The sequence below is a fragment of the Protomyctophum parallelum genome (assembly GCF_964188405.1).
Source record: "Protomyctophum parallelum genome assembly, chromosome: 9".
Classification (NCBI taxonomy): domain Eukaryota; kingdom Metazoa; phylum Chordata; class Actinopteri; order Myctophiformes; family Myctophidae; genus Protomyctophum; species Protomyctophum parallelum.
In genome coordinates, this window is record NC_139706.1 from 15,019,645 (window position 1) to 15,046,883 (window position 27,239).

General features: G+C 42.2%; 1 protein-coding gene across 1 annotated transcript; it reads left to right on the forward strand.

Moving 5' to 3' along the window:
• Positions 1 to 4,460: 4,460 nt before the first annotated feature.
• LOC310864407 (uncharacterized protein) lies at positions 4,461 to 13,986 on the forward strand. The gene is made up of 8 exons (XM_083773098.1): positions 4,461 to 4,525; positions 5,546 to 5,628; positions 6,041 to 6,251; positions 7,183 to 7,301; positions 7,570 to 7,681; positions 9,564 to 9,765; positions 11,755 to 12,120; positions 13,850 to 13,986. The coding sequence occupies exons 2-8, from the start codon at positions 5,602 to 5,604 to the stop codon at positions 13,974 to 13,976; spliced, it is 1,164 nt and encodes a 387-aa protein (XP_083629224.1). The 5' UTR covers positions 4,461 to 4,525; positions 5,546 to 5,601; the 3' UTR covers positions 13,977 to 13,986.
• Positions 13,987 to 27,239: the final 13,253 nt, after the last annotated feature.

Consider the following 27,239-nt stretch of genomic DNA (forward strand, 5'->3'; position numbering starts at 1 on the left):
GATCTGAATGTTTATAGATTTGACTAGTTGTGTGTTGTAGGTTGATGCTTTGAGATTTTACGTGAGAAGTGTGTGTGCAACAACTGAACATGGTGTGTGTAGTGTTTGGACAACAAGGTAATGTGTAATTGACATCAGAGTGTAAAAGAAGGAAAGTCAGAGTCTAATGCAGATAAGGGAGTGTGATGTAGTGCACATTGTGCCAAGTTTTCAATTTATGTGTGTTAACAATCGTGAAAAACTGTAGTTGACGGATGTGCTCATGGCAGGATCTTCAAGCAACAACCATATGAAAAGGCTAGGGGGTGCATACTTAGTTTAGACTAGTCATTGGTTAGACATAGGTTAAGGTTAGGTTTAGGTGTGCTGTACACAAGTATTAAAAGGGGAGCATCCTTTGGTCCGACATATCATTGGTTCGAAGGAGCATTGGTCCTACTCGGGATAGGGTTGGGGATTATAAGTTTAAGTGTGCTGCCCTGTGCTCGCGGTTATGGTTAGGGTGAGGGTTTGGGGTAGGTAGTCGATGGGACCAATAGTATGTCGGACCAAAGTATAGTAACCGTATTAAAAGAGAGAGAGAGAGAGAGAGAGAGAGAGAGAGAGAGAGAGGGAGGAAGGGCGGGAGGGAGAGAGAGGGGGAGAGAGGTACTGAGGAAAGGGAGAAACAGACAGACGGTGAGAGAGTCAGGAGTCGGCGAGAATGCATCGTTTTCTGTGTATTGGACCCTGACTTCTCGGTTTCCCAGAAGAGAAGAGAAGAGAACCAAGAGAAAAGTAATGAAATAATGATACAATGAACAACAATATCGTTATATGAAAAGAATAGTAAATCTAGTGAATATAATTGGTTACTAAATGTCAACTTAACTGTGCTATATAGCAAACACAGTAGTAGGATGGAAATTCTCCGCCAGTATCAATGCTGTATCAAAAATGTACTTGAGTAAAAGTACAAAAACATTAGCATTAAATGTATTTGAGTAAAAGTACAAAGTATTAGCATGACATGTATTTAAGTAAAAGTACAAAAGTATTGCCGTCTAAAATGTTCTCAAAGCACCACAAGTTAGAAGTACTCATTTTGCAGAATGTCTCGTTTCAAGTTTTCAATTTCCATCTATAGAACCTCAATGAACTAAAGCATTGTGATTAACGATGAAGTTACAAAATGCAGCTGACATCAGGCCATATTCAGTTGTTGTTTTTTTCAGTTCAGTTCAGTTTTTTTCCCGCAATGGTGGACATACAGTTCATACATAAAACACATAATTTCCATTTCTTTCCTGTTTTATTTCTACTTCTTTTGAGTGTTCACATGGACATGACATTAATACCTCTATGGACATTATTTATTATTATAGTCTAACTTAATTATTTGTTATAGTCGGCTTTTTTTTTAGGGTTGGAAGTGTTTTAAATGGTAGATTTAATTGTAGCTTTAGTCCTCTTGTCCTGTTTTGTCCTGCTCACTTCTGTGGGGCTGACCTATACGTACATTTCACTGCATTTTAAAGATTCTACTTTTTTAATATGTATGTGACAAATAAAGATTGATTGATTGAATATCCGAAATAGGGCTAGGGAGAAGCCCTACCCCTGGAGACCATTTGCATATTTAAGTGCACGTGTTTGATGGATATCTGTCTACCTGCATACATTCATGTTGTCCTTAGATACATTCACCTACACATATTCACATATATAAACATAGATATAAATAAGCATATAAACATACATAAACATGCACAATACACAGCTACTTACATACACATGACAGCAATATACATCGCATCAACACATATCACTTTCTCTTGGCACAAACAATACAATACCTACAAATCTTGTTCAAAACAATGAAAATAACAAATTCTATTTGTATTGGTAATAGACCATGACGTGCCACAGATACAATAAGCAGGAGCCGCGGGGTTGAGTAGCACTGCTCTAGAGTAGACTGAGGTAGGTAGGGTGTTCTTTGTTTGCACTCACAGTGCTTCACCTTCTGACACTTCTACAAGCTCTGTTGTGAGCTTGTAGATCTGCCATTTTCGCAATTTTGGGCCAAAAGTGCCCTCTGATGGGATTTCAGCCACTGCCTCTCTGCACGTGCCTGTTTGGTACTCGAATGATTATGTGGAAGAAAGAGGGTATACTTCCTTGGATCCTGGTGCTTCATGCCCTGGGTGAGCATCTTCAACGAAATAAATAAATAGTCCATTCTCTAGAAGATTATAACTCTACAGTGTCCAGAGAGCCATATATGGGCATGTCAATGTCCAAGCATGCTAGACACAACAGTATGGAATTTGACACACCTAAAACACACCCATTTAACAAATTGTGCATTGTTGCGTTGGTCGTGTTTTTAACCCTTTTAATATGAAATAAAAGAGGGTCCAAGGCAGCTCTGTCCAGTTGAAGTAGAAAAAAAATCCTTTAAGTTCGTCCACAGTGACATTGACTCAAGGTATAGAACTTTTTAAGAACTCTTGTGCTTTGCTATTATGAAACCCTCTCCAAAGAGCACCTGTCTACAGTTTTCTCTACATAAAAAGGACCCACGTAGCGCTTCTACTTTCTTATTTTTTTCTCTCACACACACAGTACATTTTGGTTGGTTCTGACATGAAAACATCTTTCTGATCAAATCTCCATCTGCATGTACAGTACGTGGTGCATACTGCCGCGGGAAGCAGTCATGACGCTGAGGAAACTGAAGCGTCTCGTGTGGCTGAGTCCTGTCATCCCCCTCCTCTCTCTCCCACTGCTGCTTTGGGCATACAGGTATGGCTACTCAATCAATCAATCAATCAGATTTATTGTCACTTCCACAATATACACTGGGCATACAGGGGAGCAAAATACCGTTCTCCATTGCTCATGATGCTTCACATTTAAAAACAATAGACACATTAAAAAGAGGCAAAGCCTTTTTTTTTTAAACATTAAAAAGGTAAAAGGAGCAGGTGAAAGTGCTGATGCGTTCAAAGTGCATGTGTGTAAAGTGCTGTTCATCTCTCAGGATGTACGGCCTTGAGGGCAATATGTGGCGAGTGTTCAGTGTCCTGATAGTTTGGGGAAAGTAACTATGTCACACAACTGGTCTCACCGTTGTGCACTATGCAAATTACAATATTGCATAATTGCAAAACATGCAGCCTCCTGAGATTGTCTCCTATATAGACAAACAAGAGTCAAACATGGAACTATTTAGAAATACCCTATTGGCCTGAATAATATGAGACTATTTGTTTCCCCAATGGAAATATCAGGGCCGTGTTATAATCGGGGACTAATAATGAATTGCATTTTTTATAGCGCTTGTCCAAGTGCTCAAAGCGCTTTACAATGGTTCATTCGTTCATATATTGGGAGGTTTAATAACTTGCATTTGACATTAAATGTTATTTTTCCACAAATGATTCTTGAAAAATGGGGGTTGTCTTATAATGAGAGTGGTCTTATATTCAGGACAATACGGTAGGTAAGCAGCTCCAGGGGGAGCAGTTCAGTGCCTTGCTCAAGGGCACTTCAGCAGTGTTGGGTGCACTTCCCCACCCAGATTTTTCATGCCCGTCAGGGGGAATCGAACCAGCAACCTTTCGGCAACAAGGGTGCTTCTCTAACCCTTAGGCCACCGCTGCCCCCGTGGTTAAGAATAATATAGTATAGTATAGTATAGTATAGTATAGTATAGTATAGTATAGTATAGTATAGTATAGTATAGTATAGTATAGTATAGTATAGTATAGTATAGTCATCCTTCTTTTACAACGTGAAGAGGTGTAAAACACACCCAGTGCACACTTTGTATACCTGGAGACTGAAGAGATGTTTTTCTTCATTGAGTTCCTTAACCGTATTAATGCCAGGAACGCGGGACCTGGTTCTTCTCTCCACGACCCGCCTGTGCCAAAACGAGGGACCTCGTCTTTCTTTAATTTCATTTAATCGAGTAATTAAAAAATGATATTCCTTTTGGGGTTTTTTTTTTAAGTCAGGGCGATAGGCCTACTCAAAACCTGTCAATGCGAGACATCAGTGCACTGACTTATTTAAACTGGATATAACGGATATATAGGGGTGGATATTGTGTTCTCAGCAGTGTGATGTACACGGGTCGTTTGAAAAGTCCAGGCTGATAAGGGGCTACACATACAGTACAGAGTACGGTATAATTAACATTATTATACATGATTACCGTTTTCAGTTTTGAAGTGTTGTTTCTTTTGTCCACAAAGTTTTTTTTGTGGACAAAACAAATCTGCCTTTATTTGTGTCTATACCCAAAATGTCATTCCTGCATACGCTCACTGTTCTGTGGCAAGATCTGTGATTGGTCTTGGGACAAGGCCTGTTTTAGATAGCTTTGGCCTTGGCCTTGAGAATGGAATGAATTCAGATAATTATCTTCTCATTGGACCTACTGTATACTATAGCCCTGATGGAATGGCCGAGCTGTGGAGCCAGAACTACAGATCTAAGTGCAAGTTACCTCCAGAACCTCCTCCACCACAACCAGGTGATGTCCTTGTTTGATAGGTCACCCTACAGCCCTGGGTATATAACACAGCCTGGCGGAGATTATGGCGCACACTTTTCTAGCTTCATTCTTTATTTGTTCTGCTCTTGGCAGTGTGCAGCAATTAATTTAATTAATTCATGATTCAGAGACATACTTACAGTACTTAAATAACAAAATGGAGTTTGTTCGATTTTTTTTCCAACTTTTTTCATTTAAAAAAAACAACAAAAAAACCCACCCATGGGTATTTTCGATGAATCATGGTTAAAATGGAGTTTGAAGTTACAGTGGGAGGGGGCCGGAGCAGCTAAAATGAATATCAAATATCTAAATAGAGCAACTGGGGTGTTCACATAAGCCTGAGTAGACGATGAAATTATGTTTTTTTTTAAAGTGAAATATCCCTTTAATATCACTAACTAACTAGAAAGGGGCGCTCCGCGGACCGAATATCTCTGCCAGGCTACATATTTGCCTATAGCCAAGGCTGTGTACATTTTGCATTGCAGCTATGTAGCATTTCTGATACAGTGTGCAGGGGCAGAGATAAAGAGTGGCTCACGCAAATCTGGCATTGATCATGGATATTATTCCCAACAATATTGCGGCATATCTGTATGGTATGGTATTTTAAGATGTCTGAGAATGAAAAAGTTGTGGTCCAAAAATAAACAAGCTGTCTCTGCGTTATTGTCATGGAGGTGTCTCTGTATCGTTTGCAACAGTCAGTCACTCATATATGATAGGTCTGCTTCTAGCGAAAATGCAACTAAAAAAATACATGAACCTGGGGACTGACGCAAAACACAAGGAAAAAAAGAAAACAGAAATCACACAGAATCCAGAGTCGCACATGAGAAGAATGTTATATATATGATTATTATATAGTTATTATATTACTTTATCATAATAATTATGTACTAATAATGATTAAGATATGATTAGTAAATATACTAGGTTTATAATGTCATTCATGTTCCCTGCCCTCTGCTGCTCAATGCCCGCATCCACATGAAGAAAAGGTGCCCCTAGTCGCGGTCAATGGGACGCACACACTGCTGCTGTCGGCATACATGGAGCACCGGACATTCAGAAAAAAGGTTTGCCGATCAATATTTATATCTGATACTTTTTTTTGTTGTTGTAATGAAAATATACTATTATGAATCTTCCAAAAAACCTGCTAACTGAATCTGTAGTGTGCCTTCAGTGTGCATCTCTCATCTAGAATCTAGATTGCATCGAGGCTGCAATAAGCTGGTTTAACCCATTTTGGTGTTGCATTATATAATGCTTTAGCTATTTTTGAAGAATCGTGAAAAGTGACATGAAAGTGTTTGAGAACGACTGACAGAAAAACATAGCCTTTTCAAGAAAACAGTCAGGATTTAGAAGACATTTGCTGAATCGTTCCCAGGTCAAAATGGGTTAATGTATGGTGGGATGAAAGCTTGTATTCTCGTCATGGCATTCATCATGGCACATGAAACCCTGTCTCCCTCGTCCTCTAAGGTCCGTGTCCTCGCTGTAGCGCTGCGGACAGAAGCGGTGGCCTATCGCTGCGTCCTCTCATGCCAAGGAGAGTGCCGCACCTCCGTGGCCGACAGCTGGATCCACCCGGACCACTTCGGCTTTGCGTACGGGACAGTGGATATCCTGTGCCGCCACCCGTGGGACTGTGGGGTGCCCTCTCACGTCGCTGTAACTGCTATTGGCACAGATGGTACTACATGAAATTAATGAGCATTTGTGCCTGTCGTAGACATGCGCAGGGCAAGTTCAGTCAGGGGACCTCAGTGCAGTTGCTGCCGGCCGTTAATTAAATTAAACACTTTTTTTTGGGCCAAACAAATAATTAGAAAGAAGGAAAAATGGGCAGGTTACAACACTTTTTAGTTGTTGTTTTTCTTCTTTGTGTTCAGGCCAAAACATTGTTGTCATGATTTGTCACGCAAACCCTTTATTCAGTAAAAAATAAATTAATAGTATTAAATATTATATATTGAAAATTGGCCTTTAAATTATGCTGTGAAACAGGACAATTGACACGTTGTTACTAGGCCTATAGCATAAACAAAATCCGTACATACTTCGCTGAGTGGATTATTATAATAATTGTTTTCTGTGACAACCGTGTCAGACATTTTAAAGATGTTTTTTGGCATTCTTTGCCTTTATTGATAGGGTACAGTAATTGGACAGGAAGGGGGAGAGAGATGGGGGGGGGGCATGCGGCAAAGGCCGACGGGCTCGGGACTCGAACCCGCGACACACCGTCAGGCTGGATTACCGGCCTATAGGTGCCTGGACCACTCAACCACAGCCCCAGCCTCGTCTCAGACATTTTAACATTTGTATATAATTCACGTATTTTCGATTATGTTTTCAGTGTGTACAGTGTATGTACGCGTCTGAATCCGGAAGCTGTGTGGGCCGAGACCTGATTTTGAGGGGTTTCCCAGGTGACAGTGAAGTGACAATTTAAGGACTTTTAAGAGTTAAGACCTAATGCATCGCGGTTGTGACACGTCACTAGTTTGGGTTCTGGAGAGATATCGAAATTCTCTTTTGGGTCTCGAGCTAAAATGTTTGGGAACCACTGCTTTTTAGACCATATACTACAGATGGTTGTGTGTCTTGTTTTTGTGTGTAAGGTGAGGAGCAGCAGCCAGTGTTTCTGGAGGTGTTGAACCAGCAGACGAGAAGCGACTCCTTTCCTCACAACTTTACAGTCTGCCTCTCTACCATGTTTAACTTCACCAATGCACTGCAGGTAGGCTGCCGCTCTTGCGTCACCCAGCATATCCCATTATCTTTCTCAGGCATGCCCAAATATGGACTCAATGCACAAATGTGGGCATGTACAACTTCAAGAAAGAAATAGCAAAATATACTCGGGGTGTAATGATGGTCTGACAAAATGTGGGTTTAGTGTTCTAGGTTTAATACACTAGCCTAGTATAGCCTGTAGTCAAAGTTGCGGTTTGAGAAACATAACTTGCGAGTCATTTACAGACAACCTTGTGTGGTGACCCTTTCAGCTGGTCCAGAGCATGGAGATGTACAGGTTACTGGGGGTGACCAGAGTGGTCATCTACAAGACCAACTGTAGTGCAGATATACAGAGGATTCTGGACTACTACACACACACAGGTATGGACAAGTGTGTGTGTGTGTGTGTGTGTGTGTGTGTGTGTGTGTGTGTGTGTGTGTGTGTGTGTGTGTGTGTGTGTGTGTGTGTGTGTCCATATGGGAGGACCCAGTCATGTCTGGGGGGAAAGGTATTGAATATTGCTAATTTAAAGTCAGATTCTTGTTCCTGATTTTTTTCTGATCATGCCTGATTTTTTTCACAGGCGTACCATGTCTAGAAAGGGGTGTTTCCACAAGGGAGGTTCTAGTCATACGTCCCCACTATGAAGCAAAAACACGCCTGTGTGTGTGTGTGTGTGTGTGTGTGTGTGTGTGTGTGTGTGTGTGTGTGTGTGTGTGTGTGCTGCGTAAACATGCTTTTTCAACCCGATTCAGTGAAGACAGGGATCTTGTCCTATCAAGTTAAAGGGCCACTTCACCGCTTTTGCAACCAGAGCTTTAATGTTTTAATGATGTTTAGGAGACAAGAAACACTTTCCTGGGTGTAATGTGTGTTTTTTTTTTAAGATATTTTAGGCATGACACCGTGTTCATGACCAAAAACCTGTCATGAAAATGTGGTCTCACTTCCTTCCTATTCAGTATTTTAGCCGTGACGTGAGCGCCCCCTCCAGAGATACTTCTGGGTCCTACATTTGTGTCGCTTTTGTGTCCCCATAGAGTTATACCGTGATGCTCCGTCGGACTAAATCTGAGACGAAAACAACCACGAAAGTCTAATTTTACTGCTTTCCTCGCAAAAACAAAGCTACTTGTCTCCCAAATCTGGCTGTGACAGTCCGTCTGCCCCACACTGAATACTATCGCCATTTTATTTCATTGTGTCAACTAAATCCTCATTAATGCAAACTAGATTCAACATACTCAACCCTGCACACATTCTAAATATGCCCCCGACATATTGTACTGAGCAAATGGACTGTTACCACCTTCAATAATAATGATAATAATAGCCTTTATTGTCTCCACATCATATATTTTCTTTGTCATGGACACTTGTACAGAACATTAATAATTCTACTTGAGTTGGAAGCATTAAGACCCATTTTAACCCTAATTTCTGAAAAATAACGTCATTGTGAAAGGATTCACGCGTTTAGATATTCTATTTATAATCGAGATGCGGACGGGAGCTGGTGTCACTTGGACCCGGACGTAATGTAGGACTACAAAATGACGTCGGACTTAAATACAGAATAGACTACAAAGTCACACCTCCATGCAGCCTCCCCCCTCTCCACAAGGAGGGGAAGTGCACTAAAGCAATATGGGCATTGTAGGAATTCAGTAATCCAGACAGCAACCCTAGTCAAACACACAGACTTCATTATTTTTCTGGCCATAGGGTGCAAATTCAAATCATGCTACAGTATATGTTATCTACTACAATTACAAATGCTATCAACATTGAGTAGCCTCGTAAACCCAGACATTTTTATTTCCAGGGAGAAAAAAAAGTCTGGGTCTGAGTCCACTTCAATTCGGCATAGAGTAGCGCAAACGTCGCTTACTCTCTGCTGATTTCTGATCGTCTGCACCTTTGTTAAATACACGCACACACGTACACACACACACACACACTCCTCTCTCTCTGTCGCTCTAATTAATTAGTCTCATGTTGCGCAGCTGCGTCTAGATTATCCAGATCCTGCTGGGAGCTGCCTATGCCATAGAAAGCATAGGTGGATCCAAGGCTAACATTGAGTGACTGCAATTTCTTCCAGCTGTGAAAGAAATAGCAGACCTACACGTTCATAGAGCTGCGAGCTTGTAGATCTGCTAAATAGCTAAACTAGAACATAATGCTTTTAAAACACCAAAAGGGGTTCCCGGCCCAGAATTTGGGTTGACAATAATGCAATTCTTTGATCCCTCCATGAAGGTCTGGTGGAGGTGATTCCGTGGTCCATGGCCAGTCATCTGAAGATGTCTGCGAGCTGGAAACCTGACCTGGGTCCTGGTCAGATGCATTACTACGGCCAGCTCCCTGCTCTGAACGACTGCGTCTACAGATACATGTACCAGACACGGTACATCGCGCTGCACGACATAGATGAGCTCATACTGCCCCAACAAGTGGACAGGTATATATCTCTCTGTGAAATGTCATACCCTGCTGTGAAACATGCTTCACTAATTCCTTTCCATCTTTATAACAGCGGTTCCCACGCTTGTTCATGTCAAGGACCCCCAAATAGAGGGGATGCGCGTGACATCCTCATCAAACCCGGAAGTTATGCAGGAACGCCCACTGAGTGGCAAAAAACTACTTTCTCCCCCTGGCCAGCCGGGGCGCCTGATGGAGGGGAAAATAACTGGTTGGAATAACGTGTTCCTTCCTTCCAACCAGGGAAACTCCCCTCTGTCAGGTGTAAAGAAGCAACTTGGACACTCAGGCATGAAGGAAGCATGAGTTCAAAAAAAATTAGATAAAAAATAAATAAGAAATAAACTACTTTCTGGCCTTGACAGCCTATACATCCACACAGAAAAGTCCAATCTGATTGCATTAAACAACGTTAAACAATGTTAAACTCACTTTGCATGTTGCCTTGCCACTCGATGTGCCATTCACTTTAAGCATGCGCATACCCTCTATTTACACTAATTAGCCTGCGGACACACATTAGAAAATATATGCCAAAAGAGAAGATTATATTTTATGGCTCCGACAGTGATTTCATTTCAGGTGATTTCATTCCCATAGACGTTTCCAAAAAGTATTTATTTGAAGATCTGTAAGCCTCGGACAATTAAGCCAACAGCCGAGTTGACAAATCATGTCAACATAAATAAACACAATCTTTTGGGGCTGAACAAATAATTAGAAAGAAGAAAAGTGTTGTACCGTGGCTCAGCGGTCCAGGCACCTTGGCTGGTGATCCAGTCTGGCAGTGTGCCACGGGTTCGACTCCCGATCCCGACGACCTGGTCACTCCCCCATTTCCTGTCGGCCTACTGTCTATCCCTCTATAAAATAAAGGCGAAAGCCACAAAGAAAAGTGTCTGCCCCTTTTTTTCTTCTTTCTAAATTATTTGCTCGGCCGGAGATGACATTCTCGTGGAGATGTCACCCGTAATCCACAGTTGATTCGCCAATCGCCCGTCATACTGATCATAGTCCATCAACATCTATTGAAAATAGCAGATCTTTGATGTGAATTTACGAAACTAGATTAAGGAGGTTATGTTTCTCTTAATACAATTATAATCCGTTAGTCTAGGATGTGCATGAGTGCTCTCCAATTGAATTAACACAATGATAATGATGATAATGGACTTGGTAATGATATAAAAGGAGACTTCACTCACTTTGGATGACATGATCTTCGCAAGCAGTGTTGTTTTTGGCAGCACATTTCTATTTTAGTTTTAGTCATAGTCTCTTGAATAGTTTTCATTTAGTTTCAGTCACATTTTAGTCACCTGGAATGTTTTAGTGTTAGCATGGTTTTAGTCGACTAAATGTCATAAGATTTTAGTCGACTAAATCTACAGTTGATTTAGTCCGCTAAAAATTTTTTGGCGGGCCTTGATGTTGTCGTAATGACTGTTTTTTTTTAGCTTGTAGATCTATTATCAGCATGCGACCAAGTGTAAAAGGACTTACACTGGATCTCTTGTCCACTAGTCCCCTTCCTAGCGTTTTAGTCCAGTTTTTAGCTGTTGACGAAATTGTCAATGCATTTAGTCTTAAGGCCTATTCATAGTCTGGATTTTCGGTGGTAAGGTGACCACCGCTCCGGTGGTGAGCTGACCACCGGAGCTGAAATAACGTTGAGCGGTGGTGAGTAAAAAACAGAGAGCAGGGCTGGAGCGGTGGCGGTGGTTTGCTCTTCACCGCGGCTCGTGACGTCATGTTGTAGTTCGGTGGTCACCCCACCACCGTAAATCCAGACTATGTATGAGCCTTTACTTTTAGTCATCATAGCTTAGTTTTCATTTAGTTTTCGTCAGTGAAAAAAGGTAGTCGACGGACATTTTTCCGTCGTAGTTTCAGTCGACAAAAACAACACCTGTTTGCAAGCAGATATAACACAGACCTGACATAATAAAACATTATCCGTCACCAGCTGGCCAGAGCTCCTTCCACTGCTGGAGCAGAAATACGGCGCCGACTTTGGCTATATGTTTGAGAACAACATGTTTCCTACCACCACCACCACCACCCCCGCCACTGTCGTCGCCTCGCCTCCTCCTCCTCCCACCTCCCAACGTCCTCATCGGCGCCATGACGGCTTCCCCGACCAGTGGCGGGGAGTCTCCGGGGTCAACATCCTGGCACACCTGTACCACGAAGCCCCGACCGACGAGTTCCTGAACTTCAAGATCATCGTCAACCCCCGGGCCGTGTTCGCCACCACCGTCCACGGACTGCTGTCCTCCAAGATGGGTTGTGTTCGGGTCGAGGACGACGTGGCCAAGATGTACCATACTAGGTAAAGGGAGAATGATTATGACTGCATGTGTTCTGCACAGTGGCGTGCACAGATAGACACTAGGGGGTGCTAGAGCACCTCCTGCCCTTTTGGCAATGTGCTAAAAAAGAAATAATAATTTGTAGTGTGTGGACCATGGTGACATTGTTCAAATCTTGATAAAAAAACGCTTATTATTACATTATTTAGGCCCCCACAATCTAAAGGTATGTTTCTATGTCCTTCGATAAAAAAAATAATAGGCCAAGTTGTAATCTGTCAGTTGTTTTCTTAGGCAGTCCTGAAAAAAGTGCATTGCAGTAATCAAGCCGAGAAAAAACAAAGGCGTGGATTAGCGTTTTTGCATCGTCCAAGGACAAATAGGCTCTGATTCGTGCAATATTTCTAAGGTGAAGCTTTAGTCGACTAAAATCTTATGACATCTAGTTGACTAAAACTAGACTAACACTGAAACATTTCAGATGACCAAAATGTGATTCCAAAGACTATGACTAAACTAAAATCTAAATTTGCTGCCAAAAACGACACTGTTCACAATGATGATGGCAGTAGCCTACGTGAAGACCAAAATGAGCAGATAGAAGCGGTTAATGGCGCTCGGGTGCCACAGCGGTAAAGTCCCTTCCCACCACCACGGAGCTGTGGGTTTAAATCCACCGTGGTGCATCCGTCTTTTCGACAGGTGTATTAATGAGAGGCCAGGACGCGAAGGACTCCATCTTGCTTTTGATCGCAGGTCCTTATAATATATTATTATAATAATAATTATGTTATATTATAATATAATATAATATATATTTTGCAACTCTTCAAAAAACTCTATGGAGAATAACATCTTATATAACATCTTAAAACGGTCTCATATAAGAATTGTGGTCCAAAAATAAACAAACTGTCTCGGCGATATTTGTCGGGGAGCTGTCTCTGTATCGTCAGTCATATATGAAACAGTCTAACAATTTAACAAATTCAGTACAGTAGAAAGTAACATTAGTGTTTTTTTTCAGTCAGTTGATTCTTCATATCCATATGAGTGAAACGGCCAGGATGATTTATTATTATTTTTCAAACACAGTTCTTATATGAGGCGATCTAAAATCCCCCAAATACAATGCAAATAAAAAAAGTACATGAACCCGTGGACTTATAGCGCCCTCTACCTATTGACGTCAGACTTCGGTGCTCTATTGGTATTTCGGTGAATAAATAACACCTTTGGTTCAACTCTATACAATTCCTCTGCTGCCTTCCAACCACTAAAGACGGTCATTCCTACACAAGTTAAAACCATCTGGCCAGACATTGGTCGCAAGTCTCGCAACGCATGTCGCTGCGACCACAGCCCATTTTGGGGCGGGAACCCCTTTTGGTGTTAGCATTATGTTACGCTTTAGCTATTGAAAAATAGCAGACCTACAAGCTCATAAATGGTAAATGGTGGATTTATATAGCGCCTTTATCCAAGGCGCTTTACAGAGATTGTGCATTACATTCCCCCATTCACACACACATTCATACACCGATGGCAGCGGAAACCATGCAAGGCACCAACTAGCACATCGGGAGCAATTAGGGGTTCAGTGTCTTGCTCAAGGACACTTCGACAGTAACCTCAGGTCAAAATGGGTTAATAAGACCATGCGCTATGGCGCAATGCTCCGCTGTGAAAATAGGGAGTTTATTGTGATGCGTTTGCTAAAGCTATTTATGTCCTATATCTCTTTCATAGAGCTTCAATTCAGACCGATGTGACAGCAGATGACCTGGTGTACGACGGCCGACTGCTGGACTACAGCACACGTCTCGTCCCCGCTGTGAACACTGTCCTCACGCAGACAGGACTCATGATGCTGTGAACACTGTCCTCACGCAGACAGGACTCATGATGCTGTGAACACTGTCCTCACGCAGACAGGACTCATGATGCTGTGAACACTGTCCTCACGCAGACAGGACTCATGATGCTGTGAACACTGTCCTCACGCAGACAGGACTCATGATGCTGTGAACACTGTCCTCACGCAGACAGGACTCATGATGCTGTGAACACTGTCCTCACGCAGACAGGACTCATGATGCTGTGAACACTGTCCTCACGCAGACAGGACTCATGATGCTGTGAACACTGTCCTCACGCAGACAGGACTCATGATGCTGTGAACACTGTCCTCACGCAGACAGGACTCATGATGCTGTGAACACTGTCCTCACGCAGACAGGACTCATGATGCTGTGAACACTGTCCTCACGCAGACAGGACTCATGATGCTGTGAACACTGTCCTCACGCAGACAGGACTCATGATGCCACTGCACCGCAGCAAGTAGCAAGGAGAAAGAAGGCCGCGTTTCGGCCAGGCCAGGCCTCATCATCCTCAGCGTTGTCACCTGGGCCCCCGAAACGGCGGTCGTTGACTGAAATAGGATTTTGAAGATGAGAATACTATCCACCATGTTCTATTCTTACATAAGACCCATGTTTGACCACACCTCCAATGTATATTCTCTGCTCGGTCATTGTGTATAAGAGAGAGAAATGTAAAAGGGTTCAGGAGGCTTGCATGTACGTGCTTCCTCCCTGGGCTCGGTACAGACCAGTCTTTGTAATAAAGTATCATCGTTTCAGTCCACTCTCTACCTTGATTATTTCCTAAAGACTCTGATGTGAGTTCTAAATAATCCACTACATGTCCCGTCGTCACAGAGGTAATAAAACGTGTGAAAAGGACATTTTGTTGCGTGCGGGCCACTTCCTTCTTTCAATTTCGTATTTTTGAGCCTTATTTACACCGCCGGTGTAAATAACAGGAATATATACTCTTCTAATTTGGAGTGTTGAGGGTTGTCTGCTTCGATCTGCAGTCTTTGTTCTTATCTCCCTCTGTAGAACAGTGTTGTTTTTGGCAGCAAATTTTGATTTGAGTTTTAGTCGTCGTCTCTTCAATAGTTTTCATTTAGTTTCAGTCACATTTTTGTCACCTGGAATGTTTTAGTGTTAGTCTAGTTTTAGTCGACTAAATATAGTTGATTTAGTCGACTGAAATGTATTTTGGTGGGCCTTGATGCCGTCGTAATGACTGTTTTTACACTTGCTGAAAATAGCAGATTTACAAGCTTGTAGATCTGCTATTTTCAGCATGCAACCAAGTGTAAAGTGACTTATACTGGATCTCTTGCCCACTAGTCCCTTAATTCCATTTTAGTCGTTTTTATTTGTTGACGGAATTGTCAGTATATTTAGTCTTGGTTTTAGTCATCATAGCTTAGTTTTAATTTAGTTTCCATTTAGTTTTCGTCAGTGAAAAAAGGTAGTCGACAAACATTTTTCGTCTTAGTTTTAGTCGACGAAATCAAGTACTGAATGTGATTTGTGTACTGACTGAATGAATGAAATAAGTTATGTATGGAATTTGGAGTGGACTTTTAATTTGTATTACTTTTGTTATTAATATATCTTGGTTAATACCTTTTTTTCTTTTTCTTTTTTAATTTTTATCCCACAATTTTGTAACCCAGTTTTTCTTTTCACCCAGTACCAATTATCTAATGTAATCCTGGGCGCTACACTTCCTCTGCCAACCTGGGGGGGCAGCAGACTGACCTCATGCCTCCTTCTATGCATGAGGAGTCCAAGCTGCTTCTTTTCACCTGACAGAGGGGAATTTCCCCGGCCGGACGTAGCGCGTGGAAGGTAGACGTTATTCCGACCAGTTCCTTTCCCCTCCATCAGGCGCCCCGGCTGGCCAGGGGGAGGTAGTTTTAGAGACCAGGATTATGGCATGTTTTTGTGAGGGTATCTACCCTAGGGGACACGGGGAGAACATGCAAACTCCACACAGAAAGGCGCTATCGCCAACCCCCGCCTCAGGTATGGGCACTGATGACGCGGAGGAGGGAACACGCCGCCAGTGCCCACAGCGTCCCCAGCGGGAATCGAACCCAGGACCTTCTAGCTGTGAGGCGACAGCACTACCAACTGTGCCACCGTGCCCCTTAATTAATGGTAAAGGTTAATACCTTTTGAGGAATAAATTATTGTATTGTTCAATGTTTTAGTTTTACATTTGTTTAATTAGATAATAATAATGCTCAGTTCAGTGACGATTCATGTTCTGAGAATTTCAAATGTTGTACAACAAAGATTGATGATATTGACGATTATTATCATTCTTCCTGGTCAGGTTGTTGTGTTTTTTATTCCCCTTTCTTTCAGAATCGGAAGCTATGGCATCCCTGAACTTCAAAAGACCTATGTTTAGTTTATTTGGATGTTGTCGGTCATTTATTGTTAATTTTCTAAATTCTTATATTTACAATTGAAGTAAACTTAACTTTGTGTCTCCCGAATGAGGCTATATCTTCTGTGTAGGGCGGCTGTGGCTCAGGAGGTAGAACAGGTCGCCCAATGATCCCTGGGTCGGTGGTTCAAATCCCGGCTCCTCCTGTCCACATGTCGAAGTGAACCCCACATTGCCCACCATTAATGAATGTGGGAAGTGAGATCACTGGCGTCGACTGTTTGAGTGTTCGTTGCTTCACCTACCAATGAATGAGTGAACCATTGTAAAGTGCTTTGAGCTCTTGGAAAAGTGCTATAAAAATGCTATTTTTGTTCAAGTTCAAGTGCTACTTACAGTGTATTCCCTGATGAAACAGAAAAAAGGAAAGCATTTTACTGGTTTGTATTGTGATTGTTTTACTGATGGTTAGAGGCCATTGTACCAGAGTTACTTTATAGTGAAATAAACTCGTTTTCAGTGCTTTTATTGTCATGGTGGCTGCACACCACAACTGACACAACCCCCTGGGTAGGCTACCAGGCCTGGCGGCGATCTGAGCTCCAAGGAGAGGGCCCTTTCCTATAGTTCCTATAGTTTGCAATAATGTTGAAAAGATACAGTATGCGGTTCAAGTGCAGAGTCACCAAACCCTGCAGGCAGCTACTGTATGTATAGCACTATAAGAACAGGGCTACACTGAGTATACAATTCTGGATGAGGCCAGCTGGTCAGTTTTGGTTAGGTGTTTGCCTGAAGTCCCCCGCTGAGGTCATTTATTGTGTTCCACTGTGCCCAGTATACTAGCTGTCCTCTTTCTCCTAATAAGGGCGTCTCTCTGCCTGGCGTCTCACACAAGTACACACAACATTCCGTCATTAACATTCCCACCCGGCACATGTTTGCTGCAGCATCATCATGTTGTATTATTGTACAGGGACGTGCACACATAGATATATCAAAGGTGGCTTCAGCCCCTGCCCTTTTACCCGTCTGTATAAAACAACTGCCCTCTCCAGACCACGAATGCAGCATTTACTGATGGTGGAAGAAATTAATTGTTTTTTTCCCCCGAAATCTCCTGAACTTGAACGCAGCATTTTGCATTGAACTAATTTGTTTTTCGAAATCCATGTCATACAGTAGATAAAGAGTGCAGGGTTGCGCCCCGAAAATAGCTGATCTACAAGCTCTCACCGCGTCGCAACGCGACGCGTTGTGAGTTTGTAGATCTGCTATTTTTTTGCTATTTCGGGCCAAAAGTGGCCTCTCATGCAGGGATTTCAGCCCCATTCCTCTCTAACACTCTCTGCACGTGCCTGAGTATGGATCCAGCCCAGATTGGATGTCTCTCAGTCTGGAAGCAATACACCGGAGCAGGACTTCTCAAGGAGTTTATCAATGATGACACTTCAGTTTAAACACTTAGACCCTCTATACTAGCCTGGGTTCCAGCCGGAATCGCTGTGTTGTTTTGTCACTCGCTACTTGGAGTCTGCAGGCCAGCAGGCAAGCAGACTCGTATTTCATAACGTCACCTGTTAAAGGTGATGGTAATTATTTAATCATTATTTACTTTCGAGCTCCCCCCGGCCCCCACATCACGCCCATATCCCCACTCCCAACACAACAACGTGGTCCCGCAGGTTGATTCTTATATATATATAGTCATGACTTATATATTTACTGAGTACTGATTTGCGCGATTTTTGGACAAAATGTGCGTGCAAAATCTCACATGGACATCGCAAGCTGCGTTGAAGCATTTTGTTTTGTTTTGTCGTAAACGTATTTATTTCGTCAGCACTTTATTTTATGATATATTTTTGCTTGATTTGTTGCATTTTAATGTTTTACCTTCTATTGTTTGTTTCATGCCCTTGTTTTTTTTTTATTGTTTTGCCTTGTTGTACAGCACTTTGTAACATTGTTTTGAAAGGTGCTCTATAAATAAAATGTACTTACTTACTTACAAGGGAAATTTGTCTTGGGCTTTCACCCCAGCTACAGCCACACATAAAACATCAATATGTTTATCGGGGTCCCTGGTGTATATTTTCAAATGGGGGTCCGCAGGCTAATTAGTGTCAATTTGGGGGTCCTTGACATTAAAAAGTTTGGGAACCACTGGTGTGAGCCATCTGTCCTCATCAACATGTGTCACGTCAAACAGGTGTGTCACATCAAACAGGTGCCATATAGTCAAATCCTGTCAATCCTGCACAAACATGCAATGTTTTACGTTGATGTTAAGTCAAATCAGCATGTTTAGTGTGACCTTCACTGTTACTTGGGGCAGACAGTATATCCATCATCTCTACTCAATTGGAAAGACTCACCACTTTCTGCATGCGTGCGTGTGTGTGTGTGTGTGTGTGTGTGTGTGTGTGTGTGTGTGTGTGTGTGTGTGTGTGTGTGTGTGTGTGTGTGTGTGTGTGTGTGTGTGTGTGTGTGTGTGTGTGTGTGTGTGTGTGCATGCGTGCGTGTGTGCACGTTTGTTTGTTTAGGGCGTCGCAGGAATTGCATAGTTTGAACTTTGAAGCTATTTCCTCTCCGCTATCTTTAATTGGAATTGCTGTCAGAACTCAGAAGAAAGCCTGCTATGACCTTCTGACCCCCTTCTGACACCTTCTGACCCCCACCTCCGCACACACTCACTCAGGACCGGATATGGAAACAAGACAGGTGATATCCTTTTGGACTAAGTGTTTGACTGTATACTCTGTACCGTTTACACATTTTCTGCCAATAAAGTATTCAATCAGTCACGCACGTGCACGCACACACACACACACACACACACACCACCATGAGGTTGATTTTTTACAAAACAAATTTCTTGCTACACTATTAGTACAGATTGTGTCCAAACCACACACAATTCGTCACACCTAGTCATGTGATCAAGAGATACCGCTTTAGCCTGGTTCTCGTCCTATTTATCGGAGAGATGCTTCTCTGTTAAATTGGGTGACCCCCAGGGCTCCATCCTTGGGTCAATTCTCCCTATTATATCTCCTTCCCATTGGCCTAATTTTTAAGAAGCATGACATTTCTTATCACCTTTATGCGGATGATTCGCAAATCTATATGCCCCTTAAAAAGGGACAGAAAAGGTTCCCAGACACCTCTGCTTGACTTAAGTGACATCAAGGCATGGATGGCTCTAAACTTTCTAAGTGTCAATGATTTGTCAAGTATTTGGCTCCCTGTAGCCATATATTATGTGAAACCTGTGGCCTCTAACCTTGGGAGTCAAACTAGACGACGCCCTTAAACTTGATAAACAGGTAAATGCGGTAGTCAGTTCAAGTTTGTATCACCTAAGCCTTTAGGTGCTGGCATAAATCAAGTCTGTGCTATCCTATAATGATTTTGAGCGGGTTATCCATGCCTTTATTTCTACGCAGTTGGACTAATGCACTTTATGTTGGTTTAAATCAAGCCTCACTTGCTCGACTCCAGCTAGTCCAAAACTCTGCCGTCTACTAACCTAAACTAAACTCTGCCGTCTCTAACGTCTACTAACTAGGAACTCGCAGGCGTGAGCATATCACACCTATTTTGGCCTCCCTTAATTCACTGGCTCCCTGTCCGCCTTAGAGTTGATTTTAAAATGGTATTGTTTGTTTTTAAATCAATTAATGGTTTGGCTCCTCTATTGTCTGTCTGACCTTATTGAGGTCTATACTCCTCCAAGGTCACTGCGGTCTAGAGGGCCAGCTAATCTCAGGGTCACAAAGAATTAAGACCCGCTTAAAGTCCAGAGGCGGCCGAGCCTTCTCTAGCCCCCAAATTATGGAACGCGCTCCCCTCCCCTACGTCAAATTGTGCCCCTTCCATCGAGACTTTTAAATCTCGCCTTAAGACCCACCTTTATACCGTGGCTTGTAACCCCGCTTGAGTTTCTTCGGTCCTTGTAAATGTTTCGTTTCACTGTCTGGCACTGTTCTGTGATGTGTCTCAGTTGTTTCACTGTAGGCCCCTTTTCCACCGGTTGGGAACCGGTTCAGTTCTTTTTGGTTCTTAGTCCATGAGCCAGACCTCCACAATTGGAACGTTAATTATGAATTGAGTGTGCAAAACAATACCTATATTAAGTTGTCATCACCATGAAACTTCCCCAGTTGATTACTTACACAAAGACAATGATTTATTGTATTACAAATCTTAAAAATGTAAATATGAAAATTAGGCATCATATAGGAAAATATGCAAAAACAAAGAAATATGAAAAAGCTACTATACTGTGGAAGGGTTATCATATACATTTACTTATATTGATCCTATAAACAATTTAATATAGGTATGGTTTTGCCCACTCAATTAATAATTAACGTTCCAACTTTGGAGGTCTGGCTCATAAAAACTGGTTCTGAACTGAACCGGTTCCCAACCAGTGGAAAAGGGGTCTGTTTGTACTTTGTATCCTTGCTGTAGTTTGTTCTGTGTGGTATAGCTATAGTGTATTTGATTAGATTTTCTCCTGTACAGCACTTTGTAAACCCACGAGTTTTGAAACGTGCTATATAAATAAAGTGGATTGGATCAAGACGTATCTGTCAGATTTCTCAGAATCTATTATTATTAGAGGTTAAACTGTGAGGTGATCCCCGCCTGCCTTATGGCTCCTTGTTTTTTTTTCCCTCGTTGACACTAGGCTGTACACACACTGTCAGCCGCACAGAGTATAGACCCTGCCCCTCTCAAAGGAGACTGGAAACTGGACAGGGTTCCAACTTTCACATTTCTGGGAATGCAAATGTCTGCATGGGGACCTCTCCTGGCCTGCAGAAGGCACAGCAGCGAGTGTTATTGTATGACCCCTGGTACTGCTGTCTGAGAGTATCCCATGCAGACCCACACTGAGGAAGAGGCAGCCAAACATGTTCTTGCTTGTTGCTGCTGTTGGGTCATCATTAATAAAATAAGGTGCTGGTCTTTTTAAGCTACTACTAACTATTAGGCTATTAACTGATGAGTTATTGTTATGACCTATATTGATTATATATGATTATACCACAGGTCGTTTCGAGGAAGCAATCTGATTGGTTGAAACGGCCTTCTAGCCGTGGATTAAACCAGCGCCATTCACCACCACCATCAAAACAAAGAATTCAGGCGCTCTGTTTTCCCACTCCCCGAACCCACCTCACCCCTGCCCACTTTGACAGGCTGGAATGGCTTAGGGTTGACGACAGATTGGCTATAATGCAATGGGTCTGGTCCACAAGATTCGCTACACCACCAATATACCCATGTACCTGTCTAAATACTTCCTTAATGTCAACAAAGTCCACACCCACAACACCAGAGGGAGTTCAACAAACTATGTGCAACCCAGATTCGGCACAAACAAGGGACTAAATTAATTTCGCTCCTATGCCACCAAAATGTGGAACACCAGAACAGTCATTAAGAATCCCTTGACTCCAAAACCGCTTTCAAAGGGCACCTACGGACGGCTGCAACACCTACGGACGGCTGTAAAACCGCTTTCAAAGGGCACCTACGGACGGCTGCAATTCAAAACTGGCCCCTGTAAAATCTGAGTCCCTCACACCCCCTTTTTCCCCTCACACTGTATATATTTTTTCCCCTTTTTACCTGATGATTTCCTGTTTTTGGTTATATAGAAGTGTATAACATGTGTAGGAACATGTGTAGGCCTATGTCTCTAAATGTTCTGATGAATTGAAAATGGTGGACCCTATTGTAAACAAGTGTAAGGCTTTATGGTGTCGTCCACAGTTGACAGTTTTGTAATTGAGTTGTGCTCGAAATGTACCTATATTTTGCAAACTGTTGATAAATACTTCAATCAATCAAAAGACCCATGTCTCAAGCCAGACATTATTCTCCCTTTAAATAAAAACGTCTGGGTTTCCGAGGCTAGACATTATAGACTCTCTTCCACAAAATCAGTCTTGAGAGACTCTGATGAAGCCTTTCTTCTACTGCAGCACCTTTGGCCTGCAGGTGGTGCTGTCGACCTGTTCTGTGTTCTTCAGTAGGATATTCCAGATTCAAGTCTCTTTATGTTCATAATCATATCACAAATAGAGTAAAATAGAGTAAAATAACATTCCTGAGTTTCAACTCCTCGACATTGCAGCAACATGAGAAACAAGAGACAAAGAAAATAGCAACAAATAAAAATACTAGCAGTTTAAATATACGAGTATATATACAATAATAATTGGTTAACACCTTGAGGGCCCGGGCCTATTTAATCCATTAATAAAATGTGCCCATCGTCAGCAAGCGCCTCTAGGCTGTAGTGTAGACTGTAGAGCGATGCGATCAGTTTTCATAGCACTCATTTGGGCACATGACTGTGCACTTTAACTTGATGGTGATTTACGTCGGGCCCTGATGGTGTTTTTAATGGTTATTGGTTATTGTGTGTGTGTGTGTGTGTGTGTGTGTGTGTGTGTGTGTGTGTGTGTGTGTGTGTGTGTGTGTGTGTGTGCGTGCGTGCGTGCGTGCGTGCGTGCGTGCGTGCGTGCGTGCGTGCGTGCGTGCGTGCGTGCGTGCGTGTTCCTGACCTAGGCCATATTTGGGGTCAAACTAATGGCCTATAGCACCATCTTCTTGTGTGAACTAAACTAAAAAGTTAATTGCGGGGAGGGAAGGCCACTGTTGTTTCCTTCCCCAAGAAGACTTCTACAAATCACCCATGAAGACACACACACACGCACGCACGCACGCACGCACACACACACACACACACACACACACACACACACACACACACACACACACACACACACAACCCAATTTGCCCTTCGGGGACACTAAATAAACTTGAATCTTGAACCTTGAACACTAAGGGATAGGACATTTTGGCAAAGTGTCTCACACTCTGTGTGACAAATACTGATTGAAATACTGACTGACTGAATTCCTCAACACCATCCTCCTCACCACCGCCAGGTAAGTCCAGGGTCCAGCTGTTATGGCCTGGTCTCTGGAGGGAACTGCTTGAATGCTGAGCTGTTTTTATTTATGTACACGTTTATTTAAGGGACAATACAAAAAAACAATGTATCTTTGTATCAAGTTGTAAAAACATGAAACCGTTGCAATGTATATGGGGTTGTAGCCAAGGCTAATTTGCAACCCCGGTCCCTGGTTAGGCCTTTCTATAGTTCTATACCTCCACCTAAAACAATCCTTTACAACATCTACCTATACTAAAACAATCCTTTACATACAAATACTAATACATCCAATACATAATCCAAGTACAGTTTTAAAATGTGCCTAACACATTAGTGTTCACACCTCTGGCCTGATTTCAACCAGAGTTTGACTTCACCATGTATAGTCCAGCATCAGCAAGTCCTCCTTAATGTGCCTATTAAGTTTGCTTGGTTTTCACAATTTCCTTCCTATATCAAAATGTGCTTGCTCATACCGCAACAGCAATATAACAATATAATTATACACTATACATTTCCTCTTCTCCAGGTGGGTGAGGGCGGTGCTGATTGTTGTTGTGTGGCTACGCTGTCATCCGTGGACCTGTTTTGCCGGTAAGGCAAAACAGGAGGGTATGGGCGGTAACTATAACGCTACTGTATATATGCATACATTAGATCCTTCACAATGCTTCTCAAAACATTTGCTCAATATGGGAGTCCATATTTAAACATGTCACCTTGCTTTTAACTTTTGATTTATTTTTGTATGATCTGAAGCAGCCTAGTATTAGGTACTTATGCACACACAGGGAAAGGGAGAGGGTGTGCCATGAAGTTGCCATATGCAAATGTGCACGCTCTCACTCTCATCACCTGCACATGGCTGGAATGCTGTCTTACATGCGTGGCTTTGCGGGGTGTCGTTGACATGAAGGTCGTCTCTGATTGGTCTGGAGACCGATGATGACGACTGATACCGGTTCGGTCTCTGTGAAGTCTTGGAGGTCACTTATAAGAGCAGTGCTGGTAGCTGTGGACGTGTGTGTGTGAAGCATCGTATGCTGTCGTTGACCTTTGGGCATTCTCTCCTGATACAGCAGGTAAGACGTTTGTAACTTTTGTTTTCTGCTGGTGAAATAGTTCATTTTAGTAGTTAATCGCAGGTGTTATCTGCTTCATCGTTAGTATGCTGGTCAATGTATTCCGCATCACTTTCAGCTTCATCATGTAGGTTAGGGTTAGCTTGCTTCAGCAATTATTTAAATTTTGAGTACTTTAATTCTGCTCAACTGTAGTACAGTACAGTAGTGCATTGTTATGGTTACAATGACTGGTCCAACGTGTTATATCCTCATTCCATGTAACCACTTGAACCCCATGGTGTCTCTATTCTAGGCATGTCATATTGTAATTATGCAAACATCTGGCACAAATAGCAGATCTATTACCTCGTAGATGTCACAGTACGCTCCTCTGCCCTTGGACTTTGTCCGTGTTTTAGGACTTATTACTTGTATTTGTGTTCTGTACCTTATTTTGTAGTAGTGTTCTGCGATTTCCTGTCTGCCTTGTTTTGTGTCTCCTGCCTCGTCTCACCAGTCTGCTTTGTAATTGTATTTCACCTGTGTCCAGTTTACGTGTCAGCCAATCATGTGTTGTTTGTAGTTATGTTGCACCTGGGTCTAGTTAGTCTTTGTGTCTATTTAAGCCTCTGTGTATTCAGTGTTCACTTGACAGTTTGTAGTTTATGTTAAGGTGTGTATAAAGCCCGTCCGTGTATGTCCTGTGTTAGCCTATAAATATCATTTGAACTTCATCTGCCTGCCTTCCTGTGGTCCGTTCTGCACCTGAGTCCTACATCTCCAAAACCACATCGTGACAGTAGGTCAGTTTATACTGTCACGATGGAGATGTAGGACTCAGAATGCCTCAGAAGGTGCAGAATACAAGTAATAAGTCCTAAAACACAGACAAAGTCCAAGGGCAGATCGAGCGTACCGTGACAGTAGATTTGCTATTTTCGGTGAAGATATTGTGTACAGAGTGGGGGGGAAAGGAGTTTAGACCCCCCTGGGGGACCACAATGGACTAATTATATATATAGGGACATTATGCGAAAATAGCTGATCTACAAGCTCACAATGTCCCATTGTCCTCATGCAGTTTACTAATCCTATCCTCGCCCATTGTTTACTCACTAACTGTATCGCATATCCTCTTTACTGTAAATGATGGTTGCCTAGCTTCCTCATTGCTCCATAGTGTACGGTGTACTGTAAGGTGTCATCACAACCTGAACCTGGTCATCATTCTCAGGTCACGGGGGCATGAGTTCAGTTCACATTACTTGTCCTTCAAAGGACACTTTGGCCACCTCGTAAGGCTATATATTTTCATAAATGGTACTGTATAGGCGGCCGTATATTATCTACTTTTATAGCTACTTTTCTCCAGCAAACACGCATATATATATATATATATAAGTATATTTTTAATATCTCAATATCAAATATTTGTATGTTGTGTATCAGAAATGTACATGCGTATCAAACACAACATAAATCACCCCAGCATGCAGGTTCATATAGGACAGCTGTTTTCTGGGTCAGAGCCATATAGAGTAAAAGATTTACGCAAACTCCGTTCACATTTGTACATGAACCACGTGACCGGGCTGTTTTCTGCCCCCTCAATATCGTAACTCTTCTATTAGATGGCTCTGGCCTGGGTTATCCTCAGATCGTGTAAATCAAATAAGAGCTAAACCATCTACATTAGTTAATTGTTAAAGGACAGGTTTTGATATTCCCTCATAAAAATATTAATACATTTACATTAACAGACTCTCCAAACAAGCCAGAAACAGGATGCCAGGCTGCAGAGGCAGAACAGGTCTGGGGTCCCCAGATAAAATAGGCATATCAGAGTCTAGACTATAGAACACTGTACACAATTTAAACAATTCAGGTGGAATTTGTTCTATAGTAAGGGTAAAATGGATGACAATAGGGCTTGTTTTGTTTTTTTCTAAGGAACACAATGTGCTAAGTGTAACTCAGGCTTTAGCCATTCACTATCGAAGGTATGCAGATACGGTATGTGGGTGGGATGAAACCGGTCATGTTACCTGTCAGAAGCGTTTGACAATGACGATGACACAACTAGTATTTAGCTAAATTGCCACGTATGCAGATACACAGGTTTGATAATAATCCACCCTAGGACAGAGTCAGGCTCATCGATGAGGGAGAGGAGTTAAACCCGTTTTACTTGATATTTCATTTCCATGATGAATCCGTGAGAATCTGGCCGAGTTGCTTCAGAGTGCAAGTTCGATTCAGACTACAGTCTCTCTCAAGACAGACTATTACATTCAAAGGGAAAAGAGCACACTGTTTTTTCCTTTATTTTTTGACGATGGGTTCTCAGATTGGATTCAGTGGACAAAATCGACAAAAGAGATAAAGGTCACGGCCATCAGCGGCTGACTGCTTAACCACAAGAACCCTAACACGGTGACGGGCACATTTCGTAAAACTAGGCAAACATTTGGCAAAAGTAACAGATCTACAAGCTCACATGTCAGTCACCTTGTAGCTTGTGGCTTATAAATTATTCTTTCTCTGTGAAGAGGTTTGGTGTAGTTCGGGCAAAGGAGGGGGGAAGACCTGCACGGTTTTAGTTGTTCCCCGTTCATTTTCCTCATAGACTTTCATAAAGTAATTTATTTAAAGACGTTTACGCTGCGGACAAAGCCAACTATTGTGACAAATCATGACAATAAACACAATGTTTTGGACAGATCAAATAATTAGTAAGAAGGGGAAAAAGGCAGGGTAGACACTTTCTGCTTCTTACTTACTTCTTACTTACTTGCATAATATATTTAAATGTTTTTCTTTTGTTTTTCTCACACC

Bases quoted from the DNA above. Each gene is read 5' to 3' on its own strand.
- LOC310864407 (XM_083773098.1), top strand. From the start codon at position 5,602: ATGGAGCACCGGACATTCAGAAAAAAG. The intron at 7,682-9,563 runs GTATGGACAAGT...CCCTCCATGAAG, and splicing joins GGACTACTACACACACACAG to GTCTGGTGGAGGTGATTCCG. The intron at 9,766-11,754 runs GTATATATCTCT...ATCCGTCACCAG, and splicing joins CTGCCCCAACAAGTGGACAG to CTGGCCAGAGCTCCTTCCAC.